Source organism: Rhinopithecus roxellana, chromosome 4, assembly GCF_007565055.1.
Source record: "Rhinopithecus roxellana isolate Shanxi Qingling chromosome 4, ASM756505v1, whole genome shotgun sequence".
NCBI classification, from domain to species: Eukaryota; Metazoa; Chordata; class Mammalia; order Primates; family Cercopithecidae; genus Rhinopithecus; species Rhinopithecus roxellana.
This window is the reverse complement of record NC_044552.1, coordinates 170,450,735-170,467,511: the sequence shown is the minus strand read 5'-3', so window position 1 is coordinate 170,467,511 and position 16,777 is coordinate 170,450,735. Positions and strand designations below refer to the sequence as shown.

Genomic DNA, 16,777 nt, shown 5'->3' with positions numbered 1-16,777 from the left:
AAAAACAAGGACTCTTGTAGGGAGAAGCTTGGCAACTCAAACACATAAACTGTGAGATTCAGGGACAATGCAGGAAAGCCCTACTTCTGCAGCACCCTCAAGTTATTCTAAGAGAGGGGCCTTCTTTAAAGGACTTGATGGCTAGAGAAACAGAACTGCAAAGGAGAAAAGGACACACCACAGCAATTGAGTTCCACAGAGCTCTCCATGGTGCTGCTCAAGTCAATCTAGGCTTCCTCTGATGGTTCCTAAGCAACATTTAAGTTACTTTTACTCTTTTTGAGTTAAGGCTCTTCCTAGCTCTAAATATCTGTAAAACTGGAACACAGTTTCCTGTTATTTACATAAGAGTGCTTTTACCTTCCTTTCACTAACTAAATTATGTCTCCACATTTAGCGTTTAATAGGACCTGCTTTGATGTTTATCATCCACCTTAAGTTAAGACACCATGCCTCACTTATCATCAAATACAGTTGGTTGTCCAGGTCTGCAGGAACCCATAATTGTTCTATGTGAGGCAGAATATGCTTTCCCTTAGTCATCTTAAGAGAAATAATAGGCTGACCAGATGTATCTCCCTGAGGTCCTTTGAAACCAAGTGATAAAGTTGCTCATCTGCTTGCATCACTACCCAGCTATAAGTAAGCATGGTTTTCTAAGCTTAAGAGTCTTAGTTCAAGTCTGGTTGTATTTATTTGCCAAGAATTATAAGTACATCCATTAGAATTTTGATTTTGGAAATAAATTTGTTCCATATTTTACCCCGGGGAGCGGGGGGGAAGACCTCTCTGGGGACCCAGATCAAAGAGTATCATCTTTATCATCATCATTATCATCATCACCATACAACAATTACCATATAGAAAAAGAATAATTTATCTCCTATCACCGTTATGCTAAGGTAAAAATGGTGGCTAATGACCTTCATTTTTATCATCTTGTAATCATAAACTAATCACTAGCTTTAAGGCATTAAGGAGCTTCCAAGTCAACATGGCAGCCTGAATAAGCACACTTTCCTTACCTCCCTCCACAAGTTTAAATGACAGTAGACAGTACAAACTATGATGAATTTTCAACAGTACTAGAAACCAAATGAGGCAGATAACATTAGTAAATCAGACAGTTTGAAACATTTTTAGAAGATAAAATGTACATGTGGCTCTAACTTCTGCTTCCATAAAGATGAGATGGTCATAATTTTCCCCATTCCTCCCATTAAGTATAACTAAAATGCCTAAACATTATGTACAAAATAAACATAAGAATACTCTGAAAGGTAAGGAGAATAAGGCATACCAGCTAGGGACCTTGATACCCAAAGAATGACACGGTGGTAAGTTTCTTAGTTTGATTTTGCCTCATAGATTCCAAATTTAAAGCTAAAGAAACTGGAAAATCCTATGGGACACAAAGACTAAAAGCAGTAAGAAAAGCTTGTTCTCACTAACCAAAGAACCAGGAAAGATACATACTAGCAACAATTTTAGGTAATAACTGTACTATTCTAGCCAGATATCAGGAGAAAAAATATGGCCTCATCCTCACCCATACCAGCAAAGGTTGAGAGGGGAGCCTACAGTTAGGACACCCTCACGAAGCTATAATGAGGCATCTCATCCCCATCTGAGTGATGCCAGAGAAGGCTGCATAGGCAGCCAGGTCCTCATTCCTGCTGTATCAATGCCAATTTCCTGGTTGTGATATTATACAATCGTTGTAGATGTTACCATTGGGAAAGACATATATGGGATCTCTTTACATTATTATTTACAACTGCATACAAATCTATAATACAATGATCTCAAAATAAAAATAAAATTTATCAAATATATGTAATTACAAACAAAAAATGTTATTATATACAGAGGATTCAGAACACAAATACAAAAGTCATGCTATAGAAACACCAAAAGAAGAATCAGAGGAAAAAATAATAAATTTTTTTTAACTGAAGAATTTATTAAGTGTCTGGTGGACACATAAAAAGATCCCCTCCTGGTTGCATGCTTGAATGCCAAACATAACAAAAAAGATATTAAAATCTTTTACAGAGAGATTTCAGCTACCTACAAAGTAATAAGAACTTGTTTGAAGTTAAGGTTCTCATCAGAAATAACGGATGCCTAACAACTATAAGATAATAATTTCAAAGTACTAAGAAAAAAATTATTTTGAAGTCATAGTTGTATATCTAGAAAAACTATCAAACAAATGTGAAAACAAAATAAACACATTTTAGAGAATGCAAATATCCTGCAATTTTACCTCCCCTGTACTCTTTCAGATAAGTGAACAACAATGACAAAACCCTTAAGATTGAGTCTAACAAAACAAAAGAGAGAGAGGAAAGAATTCTAAGACTTGCAGCAATGAAATTCGAGAAAGAGCTAAGATGACACAAAGGTGAAAATTTTTAAATTTCTAGGATGATAGTTCTAATATAGGACTAATAAAAAGAGGAAAAAATTATATATTTATAACATAAAGAGCTTCTAGAATATTCCCAAGAGGAAAGTTGCTTCTTTGAAGTTATAACATAATGCATAAACTAAGTAATGATAATGTAATTTTAAATTGTATTTATTAATTTCTATACTGATTAAAATTGTATTGACTTCTGCATGTTTTCAGTATTTGGCCAAACAGGTAAGTAAACCTCCAACCAGTTTTTAAAGTACTTGATAAATATTGATAATATGGTGAATCCTATTGACATGCTGAAGCTTAACAGTGATTCTATTCTCTAAGTCTACACATACAACAAGACTTTATTGTGAAACTCTTTCAGTATTGTGGCAGCTAGTATTCATTTCTGAAAGTTTCTTGTTAGGCCACCTCATTTTTTAAAAATACCTTATTCTCATTTTATGACAACTAAATCCCAAGTTTGGATGATTTCTAACTTCAAGGCAAAGTAACAGCTATATCGCTAGAACTTGACCATCCCAAATCTGAAAATTCAAAATCTGAAGTACTCCAATATTCAAAACATTTTGAGCACTGATACGGCACTCAAAGGAAATGCTTGTTGGAACATTACAGAGCTTGGGTTTTAAGATTTGAGATATTCTACTGGTAAGTATAATGCAAGTATTTCAAACTCTGAGAAATAAAGAAATCCAAAATAATTCTGATCTCAAGCATTTTGGATAAAGGAATATTCAACCTGTGTATCTATTGTGATCATTTATTGTATCAATTTGACTAGACCAAGGGGTGCCCAGGTATTTGGTTAAACATTATTCTGGGTGTCTGTGAGGGTGTTTGGGATAGGGTTAACATTTGAATGGATAGACTGAGTAAAGCAGATTGCCCTCCCCAGAGGGGAGAGTCCTCATCCAATCTGTCAAAAGTCTGAATAGAAAAAAAAGGCAGAGTAAAAGTCTCACTCTAGTTATCTGTCTTTGAGCTGGAACACTGATCATCTCCTGCCTTTGAACTTGAACTTGGACTATAACTTATACCATAGGCTCTTTTGGTTCTCAGGCCTTTGGACTTGAACTGGACCTATACTGTCAGCTCTGCCAGGTCTCAAGTTTGGTGAATGCATATCCTGGGACTTCTTAGCCTCTGTAACTGCATAAGCCAACGTCTTATATAATAAATCGCCTGATATATTTGTTATATTTCTTTGGAGAACCCAGACTAATACAGCTGTCCTGGAGATAGTCTTAAGAATTTACAGGAATAATTTACCTTTTTTTTTCTTTTTAATTTAGGATGCTTGTAAATACTCATCATAGGAGCCAGGGAAATTTGTGGAGAGTAGAATTGATTGAATCACAGGTGTATTGCATTTGGTATAGAGACATCGCTATAGTGATACAAATAAATAGAAATTGCTTGCCCCTTAACCTATGCAAAGCTAGTCAGATACAGAGAACAGTCAGTACATAGAATGAATTGTAGGGATGATGTATTTATTCCTTCATACTTGAATGTAGGAATTAAAGTTCTTCAAAACACTGTCTGATTATCAACCCTTCCTTTCACAGAACATAAGCAAAACACTCCTAACAGTGCCAATTGAAGAATCATCAAAATTATTTTAGAGGATTAGCATTGTGAAAGAGAGTACAAGGTGCCCACCCATTCCTCCTCTTCCTAAGACCAAGTTATATTCAATTTCTCAGCCTCCCTTGTCATAATGACTGTCCCCTTGTGTGAGTTCTAGCCAATGGAATGCAAATGGCAACGATGTGCAACACATCCAGATCTGACCCATAGGGATCTATCACATGTGATTCTCCATGTTTTTTACCCTACAGGGAAAAGGAATAAAATTGAGCAAGGTGGCCCTGGAAACCATATGGAGAAGACAGCAGGGCAAGAAGGTGGAAGGAATACGGGCCACTGAATCAAAAGGAGCAACAACATCACTTAGACTTCATGTGAGAGATGGTTGAGTCAGTGAACACATTTTGGTTTGTTTGTTACAGAAGCTATCATTAAATTAAGTAATGACCTTACACTCATCCACATTTTAAAACTCAAATTAAAGACTTTCAAAATGCAGTTGACTTCAGGCCATAGAAACACACTGTTATTAATTGTGCATCAAATGGTATCCCAGGATAAATGCAAGCAGGTATTCCTCTTGTGAGTTTATTGTGGCTTCTCCAAATGCAGATGAGAAGAAAACCAGGCCCATTTTTTTTTTAAAGCTATTCACAATATAAAGAATAAAGAGTATTTTAGTTTTTAGAACAATCTTAAGAGAATAGAACAAGAGTGTTATTCATGGACAAGAGAGAAGAATCACTCACTTCTAAAATTCTGGCAATATAATACCAGAATTTTTAAATACAAGAAAACAAAAATAATCCCTTAAATTGATATTTTGAAAGATTTTAATTAAGTGTTTACGGGATAAAATTTATAAAAGTGAAATGACTAGACATTTAAAGGGTAAGTATGTCAATTTCATCAGTATCTACAGAAAAAAATGGATGCCATTGAGTCCTAAACTAGTGTTTTAAAAGGATAAATTGATGTTCACATTTTGGAGTTTTGATCTGAAGAGAGAAAAAAATGCTGGGAAAGAAGAACACATCAAGATGCATTTACATTGCTGCTGAAAGAATAAGAGAGGGCCTGCATGCACTCATCTTTTTTGCTCTCTAGTTCAGGACATGTCTAAACATAGCCAATAAAATGAAATCCAGAGTAGTTCATACGCTTTGTTCAGTTTTTCATTATAGATAATTACTTTTTATCCATTTGTCATTAGCTCAATGACTCGGACCAAAAAGTGTTTTTTCTTCTTTCCTGTATGTTATTTCAATTATTCTACCATTTGAAGCAAAATGATAACAAGTCACATTGTCAGTGGTTGAAGGTTTAGAAGTATTAAATTTTATTAATAATTATCTTTAATTCAGTAAATGTTAAATAACCCTACAGCACTCATTTCTCTATTTTACTTTTTGTCAAGGTTGACACCTGCTTCCTACAACTCGACACTTTTAGCAGATTTAGCTGCTAATCAAAAGAAATGAACAGCAATTTTAACACAAGAAAAACACCTCAATTATATGTACATACATACAGAGGTATACGTACAGAATTAATCTAGTCCATTATCAAAGGTTACATAATCCTTAGCCTGCTTGCTGAACGGAATATTATATATAGCTTTTACCTATTGTCAGCTTTTAAGAAAGACTTACAACGTCCTACTGTGAGAACTAAACCTCTCAGCCAAACTACATTCCCAAACCATGAAATAAAGCACCGTTAGGCTTTCCACTCATTTTGTTTTAGGTTAAGTAACAACTAAGAGGAAGCACACTTAGCTCAGTCAGTTATGCATGTGATGAACAAAATGGCACTTTTTTTACACACTACCCTTGTCACTGTTTCTCAATGTGGTTATGCCTGTGCATATAAAATGTGGAAATAAACGTTCCCATCTCCAGGCTGCCTGAATGAATACAGTTCATGAGTCTGTGTGTTTACTTTCAAAAAGATAGGCATTGCTTCAGCCCCCTCCCATCAATGCATCAAAATGCAGCCTTAAGCTTAAAATGTAGCTTGTAAACAAGAGGTTTCTGCTATTGTCCAAAGCATTCTAAGCCTGAAAATTATTGGCAGCTTAACAACCACTGCAAAGAACACTGTTGTAAAACACAGACTCCTTTTGTTTTATTATGAATTCCTAATTTAGTCAATATCTCACTAAGTTCTTTTCTGTCTCTCCCTTAACCATCTTACACTGTACACACACATACACACACATACACACATGCACACAGTGCAATTTCAAAACTGTTAGAAATTACAAATAGGTAGGACTTGAAGGACTGAATAAGCAAATGCTATAGTGAAGCTAAGGGAGCTCCTCACGTCAGCAGCCTTGGACAGTGATGTTCCAAGTCATTAGCATGTCCTCTGTTTTTGGCAAGATTCCCTAGGTAGGACTGGGCTTCCAAATACTTAGAGCCAGAATGTGTAGCAGCAGCACTTTTTGCCTTCCACATGAATGATCACAGCTCTCAGAACTAGCAGATTGGTGGCTGCTGGTAACGCCGGGCTTTTGAGTCAAGTGAAAGGGCCAGTGAATTGATTACATATTCTTTATTCTGCCACAAGTCCTACTTATTAAGGGCTCTTACAATATCTGGCACTATTTTAGGCATTTTGTGATGGCCCTACATCTGAGTCTTATGTAGCAATTCAAAGAGCTATTCAATCCCTTGTTACAGCCAAACCCCTTGCCAGCAAGCCATGCCTTGACTACATTATGTACTTATTGGCAGATGGAGTTTGGGGAGTTCTGTCAAATTGTGAAGGCAAAAGCACAGAGACCCAGTAGGGCAGAGCTAAGGGAGAAAAAAAGATAAATATCTCTCAAGGGCAGCAGGGTAGGGTTAGGAGAAGCTAAAAACATCTACAAATTGGGAGATTTGAGATTAATACAAGAGTCTGAGTTTCTCATTACTAAAGAGTTATAGGGATACTTTATTTAAAAAAAAAAAAAGTAACCCTCCCCCTCCCCCCCAAAAAAACACGTAATTTTACTCTAAATTCAGAGTCTAAGCTTTTGTAGATATTTCTAAACAATTTGTGTTTTAGTTTGCTTTCTAGGCAGATATCTTAGTCGACTAGTCACGTTCACTTAATCTTGTGTTGATTTTTGAAGAAATTTTCTGTTTCTATGAGTACCCTAATCAATTAACTTCTTGTAAATAGCAAGACAATTTTCTCTTTTTCTTTTCTATCAAATAAAGCTGAATACTTTCTTAATTTTTTTTATCTGTTTACCACCCTGAATATTTCCTTTCCACAAAAAAAAAAAAAAAAAAAAAAAAAAAAAGTCTGGCGTTGTGCCTTACCTATCAAGGAAATACATTTTGTTGGTAAAAATGGTTGCTGTCTTTCATATTTGAAAACATTTGAAGATTTTTGCACAGAGAAAGCATATAAACTTGCCTTGGACCAATATTATGAATGGCTTATCACTTTGTTGTTATATTAATAAAAGTTTTCTTTGGTGATCAGCAAAGTGGCTTGCCCTTGGCTTTCATGCTTTATCCTGGAGAACTGGGAGGCTGACAGTAACTTAAAGAGATGGCTCACTGGGAAAAGAACATGGTTCTGCCACACTGGTGTCAAAAAAGTCCAAAGCCACAGGCCAGCCATTTGTGATGTCTTTAGTTAGAATTGCACTGTCTATTCCAATAAATAAATTTCACCTATGTTAATATATGAGAATTTGAGTATTGGTGGGAGAAGTTACTCTAATCTGAGCCTACCTACTATTTCTTAGAGACAGACCTGGAAACAATAGAAGATTCACGAAAGACATTGGCCTTTGGAGTCAGACAACCAGGACTCAAGCCTTGAGGTCAGTTGAGAAAATTTGATTGAGCATCTTAAACTCCTTAAAGTTTCATTTCCTATCCAAAAAATGATACTATTATAATTATTTCAAAGGTGGGATAGGATTCTCCAGATCTAACTTCCCTTTCCTTTGATCTAAGTCAATTCATTCATTTATCCAAAGGATGTTTCCAAATCAGAGAAGTGATTAGGACGCTTTCCTGTCCCAAAGCTCCCTATATTTGGAGAGCACAAGCCACACCATATAGTATGCAGTCTTTTATGGCATACAGTCAGGGTTCAGCCTGCCTTTCCAGCCTCATCTCTGGTTATTCTCCTCAATTCATTTCCCATTCTAGCCATGTCAATACAGATTCATCCTGTGTTTTCAGCCCCCTATAGCTGCATGTTTGTTCAGCATACTTCCCCAGTGTTGCTCTGATCAGTATGTCCTTCCTGTTTTTGTCCACTTAGCAAACTTTCGCTCAACTTTCAAAGCCAAGGATATCTCCACAATCCCCACCTTTCCAGCTATGCCTAGAGCTTCTTCCAAGAGAAACAAAGATTAAATTTCACCAGGTGAAACAATCCCATTCTTTGCTTCTAAAATGAAAAATGTATTTTATTTGCCACCCAACATAAATATATCTAGATGCTATTTAACCACAGAAAAATTGTAGAAAAGAATGCAGTCTGTGTATCTAAAATCTGAGCACCAAAAAATACTATGGTATTATTCAGATTTCCAAAGTCAGTCAACTTTAATTCATCACAGTTTATGTAGTCACTGACTTGTGAGAAAGGCAGCGCACATCCAGAAAAATATGCCACCCGAAAAATGAGCTGATCCACATCAATTACTTTAATCATTGATATTACTTGCTAGGTACAAGATGTATCATTTCTAATATAATAACACTTGAAAATTGGTATAAATGAGTAGACTGAGATTCAAACAAGTGCCCAGGTGTTTGATGCATGGCAGGGTTGCCATCCAAATCCTATTCTGTCTGACTCTAGAAGCTTTTTTATTTCTACCTTTCCACATTTTCCCTTAATTGATCTTATAATATATTCATGTATGAATATATATAACAATGGTTCATGTATCTTTATACAAGGTATAGGGTGTTATCTCTAGCCAGGTCACTTTAAATGCTCTTTTGCTTAAGAAAAAAAAGTAGCCTTATGATGTGGATTGATAGGTTACAGCCAATTCTAGAGGAAGAGAGAAAAGGAATCTTCAAAACAGAGTTACATCCCATTCATAATGCAAATACATTTCCTCTCTGGCTGCTAGACTGGTAGCCTTTCTTATTTTTGGTTCAATTCCCTATAATGTTTTTTATGTTTGTCTAAATAAAGGTGACATGATAGTAGAATTATTGCATAAGTTCTAATTGACTTATTTAAAATCTTCTCATTTCTTCATTTTCCTGACTAACTGGAAGGGATTTATTACTGTTGTGGTGGTGGTCTTGGCATGGTGGTGGCTGTGTTTAGCAACCTAAAACCGTGTATGTATCTTTACTTCAAACATTTTGTGATCTTATGATGATATTGAAAAAAATGTTTATTCATATTCTGAATGAAATATATAGTGGTACACAATATTTCTCACATAGCAAATGCAAAGTAAAACAGTGACTTGATTTAAAAAGTCAGAAAGTGTTACTTCAATACAAGAGTAAATATGAGATCATGCGTGTCACAACGAAACATTTCTAGCAATCCTATATTCTTATTTAGACTTCCATTGTTTTTAGATACACATATAGTAGACACAGACACAGATACAGACACAGACGTAGGTATAGATATAACTATATAGCATTTAAAAGTCAATTTGAACTGAAAATAAAAACGAGTTTAAAGGTTAGTAACACATCAAATCTATTCCCAGGAAGAGCTTCCTTCTCTTAAGTGGCTTCTTAACTGCGAATCAGGAGGAATCAACCCTGCTTACTCTGTCTTGTGTTCTGGGAAAAACGAGAAAGGGGCTGAGATATTTGTGGGGAACAGAGAGAAGGCAGCTCCAAATGTGCAGCCAGAACAGGTCCATACAGGTATGGGGATTATTTCCTTCACTAGACAATAAGCACAGAGGTTTCCTCTGAGTGGACCTCCTGTGGTGTTCACATGTAGCACTTAAAGAACTTCTGATAGTAGTTACAGCTAACAAGGAAGCTCCCAAACATCTCCAAGTTATTAGTTTGTTCTCCTGCAATGACTTATCACAGTATTATTTAAAAACTCCATAAAGTAGGTTGGAAAGTAGCAAGATACTGAGTCTATTCTTGAAGAGTTTTTTATTAAATTTCTTGGGAAAAAATATGAGTTCTCCAGTCCTTCATGAGCTGAAGGCCTAGCCTAGCTCCAGAGCAAAGAGAAGACACAGGTTAAATAGGGACAACAATTGTAAAAGGCTAGATTACCATTCTGTGTTAGGTAACACAGTGGGTGGTAACCATTCTTGTTCACAACTGAAGAACACCATAGACATGCTGGAAATAGGGCAGAGCTAGGACCGATTCTATATGATATACACATTTCCAAACATGCATTATCTTATGCTGTCTACCATCTTGTATTAACTGTCGCTGTGGAGGTTTCTAAAAAGCATTGTTTAAGATAAGACAGAGCAAGGCTATCTCACCAAGAGCAAGTCAGGAAGCCTACATCAGGAAAAACCTATGTGGAGAAGAAACATCAGTGTGTCTTAATAAGTCCAGAGGCAGAAATCAAAGATTTCCAGCACCTGGAAAAGTTGCCCACTTTTAAGAGGTCAGCAGTCATCAATTTAGGTGTGTATACATGCAGTCAGAAATTACTAATGAGTAAAAATCTAGATGACTTGGGCTTACTCAACACTGATGCCCTGGTCTAATGAATGACATCACTCAAGGACTAATATTTTTAGAAGTTTACAAACCAATTCCATAAGTTTAAATATTTTTTAGAAGTTTAAAACCAATTCCATAAGTATTGTACACAAAGTAGCATAAAGCAAAGAGAGACAATAGAAGGACACCCTGGAAGTTAAAAGCAACTTGACAATAGCAGGTTTATGACAGACCAATAAATAATAAATATATTTCCCATCTTCTAATTCCCAAGCAGTTAAACATTATTCACTGGAAGAAGCACTATTACTATATAAATTCCATGTGACAGCCCCTGCCACTCACAAAAAGACCCAATGAAGTCTAAAGAAAATTTCAGAGAGATATCTTTGTATCTTAGAGACCAAAAAACATATTGATTGACTTTCCAACAGTTGAACATATTGCTGATCATATCCTAAATTCACCAGGTTAAATGAAATAATGAAGCAAGTATTTAGCTAATTAATATGTACAGAAAAGAGAAACAAAAACAAGCCTAAATAACTAATCATTACAATCTAAAAAATATTGCTTGTTCTGATTTTCAAGATTAAAAATCTCAGCTCATTACCTGTATTTATGTTTAGACAGGGAGCACTGTACTAGTGTCACAAACTCTCTTCCTTCAGCGTTTCTTCTATAATCCTTTCTTCAGTTAGTATTTTAATGTTTGTGCTCAACAACTACAATTTTTTTTTGTTTTTGTTTTTCTGAAAGTAAGACATTTTGTCATTCTAACACATTAGACAAGAGAAGTCAAACAGAAGAGAACAAGGAAGTAGGTAATTTGCATATCCTACCTGCAGGCCTTCAATAGCTAATCGCAGCATACTTGGTGTGAGTTTAGAGGCTTGCTTGAAAGTGAAGTTACTCCAGTCTATGATCAAAACAAACCCATTCACTTGAAGCTCAGGATCTTCAATCATGGCTTCTAAAGAAAGTAAGATGGCACGCAAAATGTCCACCAGTGTGTACCTATCGGCAACAGAAAAGTACTAAATTAGGTCTGACAATCATTTTTGTAAAAAACTATAAAATATTTTCTAGCACACTAAAAATTCACTTTAAAATACCTTCAGAATCTTGAGGAAATAATTTTGTTTAAAAAACTATTTTAGGAAGAGGTTTAATTTATATGTACTCAAAGAACATAATCAAATGTAACATGTATTCTGCCCAAACAAATGGCAATGCTTTCTCATATTTTATCATCATTTAGTTTACCTCCAGGCCTTCTTATGATTTTCTAAAATCTCATTCAACTAACCCAAAATTAGGCATTGCACTTTTTAAGTGGTTCAAAAATGCCCTCAGTAATATTGACATTTAATTTCTTCATATTTGAAAAAACTGAGAATGAGATTTGAGTGAGTCTCATCAAAAAATGAAAACACTGTATATGACATCTATGAATAAAAGTTACTCAATTCAAATGACTTGTATTGAGTTTGAATCATAATGAAAAGGAAAGGTGGGAGGGATAGAAAGAGAAGGAGATAAATATAAATAAAAGTGGGAAAAATCATGGAAATTTACCTACAATAATACAAGCCATCCTAACTCAAGGGTTGGATGTTTTTTGTTTTGTTTTCTGCTTTTCACCTTAGCACAGTTCCTGGAACGTTCCAGTAACCCAATAAATGCTCTTTATGTTACTGTAAAAGGGACTTGACTAGAGTAGAAAGACACTGGTTGGAGATTAAGACACCACTTCAATGAAGGCAATGGAACTAAGAACAAAAATAAGAAGCCAAATTTGAGTGACATTTTAGACAATCTTGCTATACTGTGACAATGTGAGGACTGAAATTAGGGAAGTGTAAAAAATGACACATATTTTAGCTTCACAGCCTGAATACATAGTAAAATTTTTAATCAATATCAATAATGAAAAAATAGGATACTGTTGGAAATGGTTGGAAATACAAAGTTTTGAACAGAACTTACTGTATTTGAGAAACATGTAGTATACCCAGAGAGGTATATCAAGCAAGCTTCTGAAAAAAAATGGATCCTGAACTCAGGGGAGAGCTCAAAACTGAAAATTGTGGAATTAAAAGCATATGGACCCTAAGTTCAAGGAAGCAAAAGAAGTAATGCAGTCAGAGTTGAGAGATAGATAATTATTCTAAAAAGGGAATCTCTAGAAATCCCAGCACTTTAAGAGGAGTCAGAAAATTTATGGAAGATGTTAACAATTTCAATTTTTAAACACCTTGCATTTTAAGTTTTTTTTCTCCTAAGACATTCAGGGGAGATTTCAGGAATGGCTAGAGAAAGAGATCTGGACCTCAGGGAAGAGGCAGGGTGGGGAGGGGAGTGGATTAGGAGTCAAAATCATTCCCATTTATTGGAAATGATGAGTTTGTTAGGAAGGCAGTATGATACAGTGAAGATATATGAGGGAGTAGGTCTATTTTTACTTCTAAAAACACTTGGATGTGCTAGGAGAAAGCATAGTAGTTCAGAAAGGAAAGAATAACATTGGAACTTCAGGCAATTTCTCACCATTTCAGGACCTCATTTCTTCACCTGTAAAATCAGAAGTCTGGAACAAAATCTTGTTTAGAATCCTAGCATTAATCAAGCACAGGGCATGGTGTCAGAAGACTGCAAGATGCAATCTCTGCCCAGTGCCTCATTAGCCATATGGTCCTGGATATGTCGCTGATTTATAATTCTGAGGATCACTTAACTGTCCCTATCTCACGCTATTCTCATTATCTCATTGGCCGTGGTTGGGGGAGGGTTGGGGGCAGCACCAGAGAGTCATCAAAGAGATGACTCAAGTGAAAACATTTGTACAATTTTGCACAATTCTAGGTATAAACAGGTATTCAGTAAATGTTGCTTGGAATACACACATAGCATACTTTTTGTTAGAATGATAAGCATAGATATAGTGTACTAGGCAGAGTGTAAATCAGAAATGATAATCTTTAGGATAGCCTATTACTATCATAAAAGGCAAAAGTCAAAAGGCTTAGGGATACAGCATCCAAAAAACTACCTGAATATATAAAATAATAAAGCTTTTTATAGAGCTCTACTATGTATTTGTTATTAAATTTCTGAAGCATGTGTGGCTGAACACCTTTGAAAGTCACTTTATGGCTGACCTACCTCCATTTTAAACATAATGACCTGACACACTGTCAGGACCTGAAGCCTATAAACATAGGCACTGGAAAGTTGGAGCAGGAAGACAATATTTCTGGTTGAAATTCAGACCCCCACCAAAAAAAAGTTTTAGTTTCTGAAATTCATAATAATATCATGGTAAAGAAAATTAAGGATTCGAAAAGTCCGACTTCAAAGGTTTCCCTCATTATGAGATTGACCATTCTTATGTTATCCATAAGAAATTAAATAGCATTAATACCAAAATGCCATTAAATAAAGAGTGATCTCATTGTTCAGTTCCCACCTATGAGTGAGAACATGCGGTGTTTGGTTTTCTCTTCTTGTGATAGTTTGCTAAGAATGATGGTTTCCAGCTGCATCCATGTCCCTACAAAGGATGCAAACTCATCCTTTTTTATGGCTGCATAGTATTCCATGGTGTATATGTGCCACATTTTCTTAATCCAGTCTGTCACAGATGGACATTTGGGTTGATTCCAAGTCTTTGCTATTGTGAATAGTGCCGCAGTAAACATGGGTGTGCATGTGTCTTTATAGCAGCATGATTTATAATCCTTTGGGTATATACCCAGTAGTGGGATGGCTGGGTCATATGGTACATCTAGTTCTAGATCCTTGAGGAATTGCCATACTGTTTTCCATAATGGTTGAACTAGTTTACAATCCCACCAACAGTGTAAAAGTGTTCCTATTTCTCCACATCCTCTCCAGCACCTGTTGTTTCCTGACTTTTTAATGATTGCCATTCTAACTGGTGTGAGATGGTATCTCATTGTGGTTTTGATTTGCATCTCTCTGATGGCGAGTGATGATGAGCATTTTTTCATGTGTCTGTTGGCTGTATGAATGATCTACTCATCTGACAAAGGGCTAATATCCAGAATCTGCAAAGAACTCAAACAAATTTACAAGAAAAAAACAAACAACCCCATCAAAAAGTGGGCAAAGGATATGAACAGACATTTCTCAAAAGAGAATCAAATGATTTTTATAAAAATCATATTAATTTAGAAGTTTAGAAAAAGAAACATAAAAATATATTAGCTAACTCCATTCAATGGGCAGATCAAAACCACTCTTGACTTAATTCCAGTCCCCTATTGTCAAACTTCTCACATTATTAACATTAGCAGCTCAGCAGGCTATTCCTCAGCAGAACAGGACTACACAGGATCTTGCCAGAATCTGTAAAATATCTTCCAAAGAAATGTAGCATCTATGAATTTTATCTCTTCAGGACTCCTGCCATATTCTCCTTTTTAAAATTATTTTAACTGTTATAATTTACAAATTAGAGGTCGCCACAATGAAATACTCTACTTGCTCATGTTTGGGGTTTACATTGAAATTGTGTGAGTTCCACCATAGCTATTCTTCTCTTGTATATGCTGAAAGAAAGCTATAAATCAAAACTACCACATTATTGCAGCTCCCGACTCCTGATTGTGCTTCTCAAAATAGCATTAAGTAAAATTTGAATTTGTGAAAAGAATGCTGCGTAGCATGTAGTAAGAAGAAATCATGACACCAATAAGAAATTTTACAACTGACACCAGACTATGTAGAACACTGCTCTTGGAAAGAATCAAAGCTGCTAGAACACATAGACAACATATGGAGAAGACTTTAATATCCGTAGCAACTATGTACTTACCTGTGCAATCAGAAGGAAAACATCTAATCCTTCTTGAAATTTTTCAGTTATGAAATCAGTCTTCCTTACAGAGTAGGATATATACTCATGAATTAATTATTTGGGGCATATTTATGTAACTTAAAAGCCTTTTATAACGTAAAACTCACAGCTATTAACAAATACAAAATAAAATGCGAATCCCTGATTATTTGTCTAATCTTAGCTTGTTCTCATACACCTTGAAGTTACTGAACTTTGCTAAGCCTCCATTTTCTCTTTTAAAAATGGTGATAATAATAGTTACATCATAGGACATAATGTAAAATACTTAGTCCAAAGGGTAGTACATAGCAAACAATAAATGTTAATTTCTATGACTTCTACATTTGTATTACTTTTGCTCTTTCAACAATCACATACTCTGTACTTGCTTTTTGTACTTTTTAGTCACTTAATCTTAACTTCATAGAACTGTTGTGAGGACAAAATGAAACAAAATAATATATGTAAAGTTTTTAACACTACTTGACATAGAATAGAAACTATAAATATTTGCTGCGATCATTGCTGTTGAAACTCTTCTATTTGGTTCTGTGATGCTGCATTGAACATTCTCTCCTTCCACTTTTCTGGTCACTGTATTATCTTTCATGTTTGGTTCCCTGCTGCAATTATCCAAATGTAGAAATAAGACTTTATTCCCCTGCTGTCATCATATAGTATTTCCTGGAGTTACCGAATCATGCAGTCATCCCCTTGGTCAATACATTGGTGACGGCTCGATATCCACAGAGCTAGTGTCAGTCCTGTGCAACATCCGCATCTTTCTAGTTGCCATCTGAACATTAGCACCTTAGTGACTCCTTGCTACCTGAAATATATTAGTGTAACTCAATTTAGTGTCTCCCATTTTCCTCTGGGATTGCCTACATTAATCAGTTTACGAAGAATCATTCTCAAATATTCCCTTTCCTTCTCCCTTTACATTTATTCACCAAGTCCTACATTTATTCACCAAGTTTTTTTTTTTTTTTTTGTCTTTTATATATGTATACGTCTTTGGCATCTAACTCTTTCTACAAGAGTCCTAGCTTTATTTCCTAATATAATAGCACCTGTGTTTCTTTTTCTCTCTCATCTTTCTCTTCCAGAAATCTTGCCTACCCTCTATTGTGCGATAAATTGTCCTAAAACATTAATTGGCCTGAAAAATTGTCCTGCACACAACACTGTTCTCCCATGGCTCTTTCAAAACTGCACCATTCCCTTAATAACCATACTTCTCGT

The 16,777-nt window shown here is 35.4% G+C and overlaps 1 protein-coding gene across 1 annotated transcript in view; it reads right to left on the bottom strand.

Moving 5' to 3' along the window:
- Nucleotides 1-16,777, bottom strand: part of CLVS2 (clavesin 2) — a 68,334-nt gene that overhangs the window by 41,160 nt on the left and 10,397 nt on the right. The window contains exon 3 of the mRNA XM_010375405.1: nucleotides 11,511-11,685. Within this exon, the coding sequence (XP_010373707.1) occupies nucleotides 11,511-11,685 (175 nt within the window). The remainder of the gene's footprint in view (nucleotides 1-11,510; nucleotides 11,686-16,777) is intronic.